Genomic DNA, 10,549 nt, shown 5'->3' with positions numbered 1-10,549 from the left:
AGTTAAACAGTGATGGAAATTGTTCCTTCGACATTTGACTCCTTCCGAGTGACCATGACCTTCAATCAATGACATTTGTTCTCCCAGTTGTCTTGAAGAAACCATCAAGTGTGTCATCTTATAGATAAAGAAAAACACAGCAAAAACTAAATATTTATCTACATATGAACAAAACTTACTTCGGAAACTGCGAATACAGAATTTCAACTTGCTTAAAGTCCATCTTTCATTTAAACATCAACTTACCTCATTATAGATATATATAAAACAACACTTCTTACAATTTAAAGCTTTACTATATTCATTCAACAAATTATATTTGTTATTGCATAATCTATGTGTAATTAAATTACATTTGAAAGGCAACTGGGTGCTAATCCTTAAAGGTACAAGACTAAACATAACAAACTAAGAAAGTAACAAGTCTAAAACAAAGCAGAAAATCTCATATCAAATTTTAGGCCTCAATTTTTTCACAACTAGTGAAGCATAACAAGCCATCCTAAATACTTGCTAAAACTTGATTTAACAATACAAAAAGTTGTTAATAACGATTATCTTATAAATAATTTCCTTTAAAACTCTCCAAATAAGAATCTTACACAAATAATACGGAAGCAAAAAGAGAGAGCTTACGGGAAATTGATCAGCAACTTGATCCTGTTATAATGGAGTTAAGATTGTTGGAGAAATTGTGGCTAGAGTATTATCAATAACAAAACCACAGATTTCCTATTGCTTCATTCTCATTCAACAGAGATTTGATAATGAAAAATCTATGTTGTACACATAGCAAAATCAATCTGTTGTACCTAAATGTATAGCTTGAAATTAACAGTAGTCTCACTACCGCACTCCACAGCTCAGATTTTATGTAAGACTTGTTTGCTGTTTTTACTGTGCGATCAGATATTTAAGATAGACAAACCATTACTACTGAAAGCAGTTAATGATTGATAGAAACCTTCCTCCCCCATATCATTGTTACAAATGTTGTTTGAGATTCTCTAATAAACGAGAGCTTCAACAACAATATCAATGGTTTTCCTGAACCATCAGACCTGGGCAAAAGTCACCAAGATAAGATTTACTAAGTAATATAAATATGATGGCAAAACAAATATGTTGACTACATGTGACAAGGAGCAACGTTCATGGATATATATAATACAACTCCGTGCATATAGACTGATGGCAAAACAAATATGTTGACTACATGTGACAAGGAGCAACGTTCATGGATATATATATATAATACAACTCCGTGCATATAGACAACACTACATAGTAAGCATACAAATAGATGCAAATCAAGCTTAACATACAAAAAGCCAGAATCAGTGCAAGAGTATAATAAATCAGAGTGGCAAGTTTAATGACCGCGGGTCTATTTGATCATTTCACAAAGCTGCTGTAGGTCCTCAAATGTTGTTTGCGTTTCCATATTGATGGTTGTGAAACCTGTGTCTGTAGAATCTACCTGCGTCTGGGTCTCAGACACATTTGGAGCAGAGCCAAGGTTAATACCGGCTTGTGAAAGTCCATCTCCACCCTCTCCACCAGTCGTGCCACTACTGCCAGTCTGTGCTTCAGAAGCTACTACTTTATGGCGTTCACTTTCATTACTTTGATTATCTTTGAAAGGATCCAAATCAGCCACACTTTCAAGCTCTGTTGAAACATTGTTTCGTTCATTACCTGAAAGTTTGTACGCATAATACATGTTCTGGGCTTTCTTTTTACCAACGTCTGCAATAGCATCTTCCATTTTATCAAAGTCACTGGTTCCTACTCCCATCGTACACGTATCTGTGTTGTTCGCATGATGCTCAATGAAGGGATTGGAATCAAATGAACTGAAGTTGGATTCAAAGTCACTAGTCCCAATGGCCATGCTGTGAGTGTGGGTTGACGGTATTGTGTATGTATCAATCAGACCAAGACTTCTTAAATCGTCGTCATTAAGAGTCTGGGTTTCCATGTTGGACATTACAAGATCTATGAAGTCCATGTCCCCAGGTGTTTGTGTGTTGGAATCCACAGCCTCAAGTTCATCGAATAAGTTGTAATCTGAACCAGTCTGTGTGTTCATATCTGTCATGCTTGTTCCAATATTCAGAAAATCTAGGTTGGCAGCCTGGCTGTCGAGTCTGGAGGAGTTGATAAAATTTGTATGTGGTTGAACGGTTGAAAAAGATGTTTGTTTAAATAAGTCAGAGTTGTTAATGAATATCCCACTGGATTGCAGCAGTGTTTCAAATTCTGATGCAGACATAGCTTGTACCTCATGATCTGAAGTCTTTAAATCAGTTGGCAGTTTATTGTCTGCACTGAAATTTGAGATAGTATGCTCTGAACCACCTAGATTTGATGCAGTACCTTTGAATAATTGGCTATCACTTGTTTCCTGTCTCAAAGATGAAGGCATTTGATACTTGACGGAAGTTTCAAAATTTTCACTGAATATTTGAACACTACTATCTGTGGTAGAAACAGGACACTTTCCATTGTAAGAGAAAGGCTCATTTGAATGACCATCTACTGTTACACTTGAATGGTAAGCTCCACCACCTCCAACATTATAATTGGCTGACTCCCCTCCCAAGTATGACTGTGGGGTCTGAGTGGCAGCTGTCAGGGGCAGTTCAGTCATGGTCTCCTGTTCAGACATGTTCTGGGCCATCACTTCAGATAAAATATTTTTCTGTTGGACCTGACTGCTGGAATCTACAAGTTGAGGCCTGAACCCAGATATGAAAGTCTGAATCTCACTAGACTTCAGCTGACTTTGGCCCTGTGAGTTGGCCTTCTTTGGAGTTACTTGAGACCCTATTGTTCTTTTCTGTATTTTAATATCTGCTTGCTTCATGGCAGTTTGCAGGATAAAATCTCCTGGCGTTTGTGTACTAATCACCACAGCTGCAGCCTTTTTCCTAGTCAAGCTAACCGATGTCTGCATTCCTGTAGTAGACTTCAGCTTTTTCCTTCGTGGAGAACCTGGGTTCATGTCTCGTCCCCCAACACTTCTCCGCTTTATCTGTCCCTGTCGTCTTCCTGGTGATTTTACTGGTCTATCTATCACAGAGTACTGTTGTGGATTTGAAACATGGGGACTATTGCACGCATTAAAATTATCTGAATTACTATGATCATTTGTGGAGCTCAAATTCAAAGTTTCAACCCCATAAATATCTGTTTGAACAAGAGCATCATTTCTATCAGACAAAATGTTTGTATGGCTATTTTCTGGAATTGTCATTTTAGAAGACGAGGAATGGTCAACTTCTAAGATATTTCTTGAATTGTTTTGTTCAAAAGAAGTCTGTAAAGCGTTCGAGGGAATTACAATGATGGGTGTCTGGGTAATAGTGATAACTGCTGGACTACTTTCCTGTGGCTGATTCTTAGGTCTGTAAGTTAGAAAAACAAAGGACACTTTACAAGCCTTTAAAGTAAAAATCTTAATTGTTAAAAATGTGCACATCCATATGGCCCAGCACATTCAAATCAGATTATTTAATTCTTTATTCTTTTATTAAGAATTGCTCTATATTTATATAGATAGTGGTAAACATTGTATGTAATGACTAATGGATTTAGTGTATTTCAAAATAAAATACGATAAGATCATTTAAGAAACTATCTTTTATTTTTAGTATAATGCTTTTTGGAATCAAACCCACTTTTTTATATTGGCCTCCACCTTTTTCTGTCTCTGGTATTCAGCAGGGTAAACATGTTTCTCTGTCTTGCAGTGCATGAGGAGGGCCTCCTTTGTTGTGTAGTCCACAGAACAGGATCCACACTGGTACATTACCCCACACTTGGCCCAATGTTTCTGGAGGTCATAATCCTGACAGAAACTTGATGCACATTTTGTACAGACATAATTGCGCTCTGCATGCACTCTCCTGTAGTGCTGCAACGATATGATCATTTAAGAACATTAAAATACAATCTTTATTGATTATTCCATAGCAATTGTTACGGAATCAATAATGTAGGAAGGGATAGTCAGATAAATCAAATTATTATCATCAGCTGTCCTTGAGTATTGATTGTTTCAAGCAGGAGGATGTAAACATACCTGCTTTACAAGGGCAAATGTTGAAAAAAACTTTTTGGACCCCTTGTTGTAGACACAAGGATCGACTGGACAATTGTAGTGGACCAGACTGTCACCAGATGATGCTTTCCTTTTGTGAAACAGACGTCCATCACGTTCATTCTGTAAAAAAATCATTTATCTTAAGTAAATATATTATCATAATAGAAAACAGAAATGGCAACCTGCCAAATAACAAAAAGGTAATAAAAAGTGTATCTTTTGCAGGCTATTTTAATGAAAAAACCCATGTTTATGATCAGCAACATTAGCAAAATAAACTCTTCTTCAGTTTTTCCCGTCACGGACTTTTAAACCATGAACCTGGTTTATAGGTCCGTGTTGTCATGATTTGGTCTCTAGACAATGAAGGAAGTATGGAAACAAAAATATAAAACTGCTAACATGAATCTGCCGGTGTGATTTTGTTAAATGCATATGCAAAGCGCCAGTATGACAGAATATTTTGTTGCACCCGTCAACTGTGCATTTAACATCCTTAACTGTCGTCAAAAGTTGCCGAATAGTTGGAACAACTGTGACAACACTTTCTGTCATTTTCACTCTGAATCATACAAAACGCTTGCTTTACTAAGCGCCATCTGATAAAAATTTAGTCATAGCGGTAAACACGAAAACGGTCTCATTAAAGAGTCATGTTGAAGAAAAATTATATCTTTTAATGTGTATAAGATATAATTTTTCTTCAACATGACATCAAACAAACGTCGATACTGCATCGAATAAGCATGACCTTAAAGATGCACTCTTACTCCCAAATAAGATTTACCACAATGAATACAATTGTTTTAATATACCCAAAATAATGAAAAACTGTCGAAAACATTGGTTCTTATGAAGGATACCGAGTTTAATTTGAAAGAAAGATGCAGAAAACATGGCATTTCTACCTTATGAGACGATAGTAGATTACATTCAATCTTTTATCACTCACCAATCATTTAATATTTTTGCGTTTTCAGCTATTAAATACACGGTTACAATTTTGTTATCAGTAATCAATATTTTCCATAAATGCATTATTAAGTAAGTAGTTAAAGGTTCATCACTCAAGATTTATGTTTGTTATACATGTGTATGTATTGATTTTTGATAAGAGTGTTATTTTAATAAATAAACTAATTAGTATATGTCGGAAAATAGCTCCTTGACTCATGTTTCTTGTAATCATATACTGACAATACCCGACTTTAAATACAGATTCTTATTTCTTGTAACAACACAATGACGACGATGGCCATTTCTACTTCGTACATGTCAAGTTTTGTTCTGTTTTTTGAGTGTATGACAATCTGCCCGTGCTTGTGGGGTTTGACCCCGCCGTGACGCCATCGAGAATCAGATTGTGTTTTAATGCTATAATTGACATAAAATAGAAGTAAACGCAATTCCCAGTCAAATCCAGATACTAGCAGAGGTGCGCGGTGTAACGCACCGATACACGGTATACAACTTTCCTGGGTTAAACGTGTACTGGGTGTACTATTTTCCATGTACTACCATTTTAATGCCAATCGCTATACAAGGAAGCTACTAGTTCCATATTCGAACGTCTTTCTTTTTGACGCGGCGGGGTTTTTAACCCACGACTTTTCGCACCAAAGCGAGCCATCTACTACTTAGCTATCAGGGCTGCCAGTACATGTATGTTCTAAGGCCGACGCACTAAAACCTTCTTTGCCAACATACATATTTCTGAGTATCCAATACTAAGTTTCAATAAATCATTTAGACACCGATTAAGTGCATCTTTAAGATTGCGTGAAGTATCTGCATTTCACAATGTATTATGGTAACAGGTAGCAATTTTAAAGCAAACACAACAAGCAATGCATGGTGAGTTCATTTTTTTTCACAAAATAGTAAAAACGTGTATAAAATCAAATTTGCCATAACTATTTGTAAATGTCTTTTGACTGGTATGTAATACACATTCTGTACATGTATGGATCTATGCAAGGTATATCTCTCTCAGCATACAATACCGTATTTACATCATAAGCTATTGTGTCTATTCCAGAAAGTAAACAATACGTATTCACTAGCGGATTCAGTGAATACAACGCGTCAAAATCGTCCAAAATTACTTTTAATTTCAAAAGAGGAGACAAATAGGATTCAAAGTAAATGCGCACAAAATGCACCATTTAGGACTGGATATTGTTAATAAAAATGGAGGAGTACCCCCAAATCCCCGTACCAACACTTTGAACCATATATATTTCGATTTAAGATAAGGGAGGGGTGCAGGTCAAAATGTTACGCCCCTCAGTTACGCCCCTCTAACGTCAAAATCCTGGATCCTTCCCTGGGCTATTTAAAATTTCGTTATAAAGGTGACAGTTCTATTTACAAGAAACTTGTAACATAATAAAAAGAAATAACATAACATGACTGCATGATTATACAATCGCCGTAATGTCAATAAAAAAAATCTCATTTAAAAAACTTTCGAAAAATGTCTAATATATGAAAGTCAGTGTTTTCGTTTTTCAATTATAATCTTAAAGTTTTCTGGGGCCCAAGTTAACCCTAAGGACCCATTCATATCAGGAGAAAACCCTTCTTTTACTGGCAGAATTTTGAAATGCTGCACAAGCGTAACGAGAAATATGAAAATCTCGACTCTGGCGATAGTTTCCCCGAGACATGACCGCGGCCCAACGGAGAATGGAATGAAATGTTTGGGCACGATGACCTCATCCAGAGCTTCGTTCAGAAACCTCTCCGGGTGGAAGAGATCCGGGTCCTGCCAGAGGTTTGAATCCACGTTAACGGAGTGTAGGTTCGTCATGACCGTGCAGTTCTCTGGAAACAGGAAGCCGTCTATAATCGCGTCGCGTCTCACCGAGTGAGGTACACCGAGCGGTGCGACGGTTCGACATCTCAAAACCTCGAGCTGTACCGCGTGAGAGTACGGTAGCTGGTTTCGAACAGCATACGACGGCTGCTTGTTTCCTAGGACGCCGGATATCTCATGGAACATGCGCTCCTGCACGTCCAGGTTCTGTGTGAGGTAGAGCAGACCCCAACGGATCGTATTAGCGGAAGTCTCCGTACCAGCACCAAACATGTCGAAAAGGGTTATCTCCATCTGCTGGTGCGTGAAAGTATTCTTTCTGCCATCCCGCACGCACTCCACTACCTTATCCAGGTACATGTTCGCTACGGTCGGTTCACCCTTTGTCTCTTCTTCCTCTGATTTGGGGAGAAATTGTCTCAAATAGTCCACAACCTTGTGGTACCGTACGATAATTTTCTTTGCACCAACGATATCGAACGGTAGTTTACCTAGAGCGGGGAAACAGTTACATAACGTGGTGACAGTCATTGTATCTTCCGTACTGTCACGTAATGTCGACATTGCGCGCAAAATCCCACTGTCCCCAAAATTGAACCTCGTACCATAAAGAAATGTGCAGGTCACGTTAGCTATTGCAACATTTATGAAATCTTTAATATCAAACTGGCCGTCGATTTCTCCAATTTCTTCAACAAGAGCGTCCACCTCCCTATGCACTAAATTCTCAAGAGCCTCCCCGCTGTTGTTCATGCACACCCGATGGATAGCTGCTTGTATGAACTGTCTTTGTTCTTTCCACAGCTGGTCATGTGCCATGATGATTCCCGGGTTTTTCACGACCAGTGCATCAAATCCCGACCGCGGACGTGCGTTAAACAGAGTCCCGTTCTTAACCAACGTCTTGTATAACGCATCGTAGCCGTTCAAGAATATTGTTAATTCACTGCCTACATACAATGCGAAAATGTCCCCATATGTTTTACGGAATCCATTCAGCCGACCTAGGACGTCTCTGGAGGCCAGCTGCGGAAGGTTTCCCACGATCGGAAAAAGCGGGGGCCCCGGCGGAACGCCGCGCCGCCGCCTGGTGGCCAGGTACGCAAGCAGGAAGGTAACAAGGAATACCAACACGGTAGTTATGTCCTGAACGTCCATGCCTCACTGCCAGTATCGAATCCTCTCTGAAGACACTATATATAAAGACTTGAGTTCACTCCTCCGGGTAAACGCATTGTAAAGTTATAAATTTACAATGATCGTCGTAAAGAATATAAACAGCAGTTTTATAATACCAATGTGCACTCCATATTATGATCGCACTTATTTCACCTATTTTAAAATAGTTCGCATGTATTTCAATACATTATTATGTACTTGTGGACCTGTTTGTGAATAGAGCTGTAAACATTTCATATGTGTTTTCATGCGGAACTTCTTTATGCTTAGGCAGACTATAGAAGTATTGATTATCAGAAAATGTCGTTGTCAAAAAGCGTGCTACCATGGTGACGCATCATTTCCATCAACATCACTCTCTAATGTCATACTGGTGAAAACAAGTATGAGGAATGTGATGAGACGCCAGGGTTCTATAATATATTTGTTAGCTTAAATGTGATGGAGTACGCATGCAGATGTCAGCAGCTCATAAACAGAAAGAATCTTATATATGGTTGAAATAACAACAAGTACAAGTTTTTATTGGCAAATCGGCATCTTACCATTGGCCATTCAACAACAACAACAACAACAACAACAGCAGCAACAACAATAACAACAAGAAACTGCTGACCGTTCGCCTCGGGCAAGCAGATCTGGCATAAAATACATATTAAAATAGTCCATGAAATGATAACAATTCTACTACTTTAAACCATTATATGTATACATACTCGGTGTACACATCCATAGTACTATTTGAAGTCTATGATGATAAATTTTCTTATAACACTTTTGGTCATGTTTGAAAAAACAACAACATACAGATTGTGATCCTACATGTTGTCCTAATTCATTAACATACATATATTAAACAAATAAAAATACATATAATAACCCCCTGATAGACACAGGACCAGGGGATACATGTCTATGTCTAGAAAGGATATTTCGTATTATTAATATCCCGCACAGGCATATTAAAATGCGCGGGCCGGAATAAAAAATACACCAACAACAGCATAATGATAAAAATAAAATCCCAATACGAATTAGCATTGATTTCTCTCTATATGTGTACATGAACATTAAATTAACATGTAGTGAAAACAAATAATGTCAACGCACCCTCTAGTCTTAAAGATGTTCCAATATTTAAATAATAAGGCAATAGTCGGGCATCGACATCAAATTGGTCAGTTCATATATATATGAGCAAGACTCGTGGTCAGTTCATTGGCAATAAAGTGTTGCGAGTCAATGAACTGACCGCGAGTCTTGTTCATCCTTTAAAACATACCATTCTAACATGTTAACGGTTTCTCGAATACATTTTATATCAAATATCTAAATTATAACTAGTTTGGACTAGATTAATATTGCATCAAACTGATGGGGGTAAAACTCCCTTTATGGCTTCCAATTTTTTTTGAGACTTGGGGATGTGACGGGGTCAAGCCATTATACCACAGCCATTATGAGGCCAGGACAGACCTTTATAAACTCAACAACATCACCATCCACAAACTGTTAGCGTCTTTCCACACACAGCACCATAATGTTTAATGTCAGACGTTAGATATACCCTTATACGGAACATCGAGTATTGATACATCTATATAATTATGATGTTAACTCAGTACAATAAGACGCCTTTGGTACATTTAATGATATTATGTATTGAACTGTCTACGTATCTTACTAGTGGCAACGCAATTGTTATGCAAGGGCTTCAATGTCATCCGTTTGTATAGCATCAGGCGTACAAAATAGCATGTTTGTTTCCGGTTATATGCCAAAGAAATAATGTAGGTGGGTCAGAAAATATTTTTTATTCGTTTATTAGGCAAATGTTTCTTGACATTTTTAAGTTACAAAAGGACTACAGTCTATGAATTATATGCTAAAAATATAATATAAGATTATCTACACAATCAGTATAAGCATCACCGGTATTGTTAAAAGCCCAAAAAAAATCACCATACTCGTATACCATCACCATACTTGTATACCATCACCATACTTGTATACCATCACCATACTCGTATACCATCACCATACTCGTATACCATCACCATACTTGTATACCATCACCATACTTGTATACCATCACCATACTTGTATACCATCACCATACTTGTATACCATCACCATACTTGTATACCATCACCATACTTGTATACCATCACCATACTCGTATACCATCACCATACTCGTATACCATCACCATACTTGTATACCATCACCATACTTGTATAGCATAACAATACTTGTATACCATCACCATACTTGTATACCATCACCATACTTGTATAGCATAACAATACTTGTATACCATCACCATACTTGTAAACAAATCATCGTTATACATATTGTGATTGAAAATAATTAATGTAAACAAATTTTATCTGTAATGGAGCTTTTCTCTATATCTTCGAATGTGGAGTTAAATATCATAAACA

General features: G+C 37.5%; 2 protein-coding genes across 2 annotated transcripts; both read right to left on the bottom strand.

Moving 5' to 3' along the window:
- Positions 1-255: 255 nt before the first annotated feature.
- On the bottom strand, positions 256-4,670 carry LOC128242227 (ATM interactor-like). Its single transcript, XM_052959315.1, has 4 exons — positions 4,511-4,670; positions 4,088-4,228; positions 3,684-3,919; positions 256-3,410 (listed from the first exon to the last, which is right to left on the bottom strand). Exons 1-4 carry the CDS (start codon positions 4,661-4,663, stop codon positions 1,388-1,390), a joined length of 2,553 nt encoding a protein of 850 aa, XP_052815275.1. The 5' UTR covers positions 4,664-4,670; the 3' UTR covers positions 256-1,387.
- A 1,298-nt stretch (positions 4,671-5,968) lies between these two features.
- LOC128243685 (vitamin D 25-hydroxylase-like) lies at positions 5,969-8,300 on the bottom strand. The gene has a single exon (XM_052961588.1). The coding sequence runs from the start codon at positions 8,082-8,084 to the stop codon at positions 6,603-6,605; it is 1,482 nt and encodes a 493-aa protein (XP_052817548.1). The 5' UTR covers positions 8,085-8,300; the 3' UTR covers positions 5,969-6,602.
- Between the last annotated feature and the right edge of the window lie 2,249 nt (positions 8,301-10,549).

This window comes from Mya arenaria, chromosome 8 (genome assembly GCF_026914265.1).
Source record: "Mya arenaria isolate MELC-2E11 chromosome 8, ASM2691426v1".
Taxonomy (NCBI): Eukaryota; Metazoa; Mollusca; class Bivalvia; order Myida; family Myidae; genus Mya; species Mya arenaria.
The sequence above is the reverse complement of the archived record's forward strand: the minus strand, read 5'-3'. Positions and strand labels throughout refer to the sequence as shown.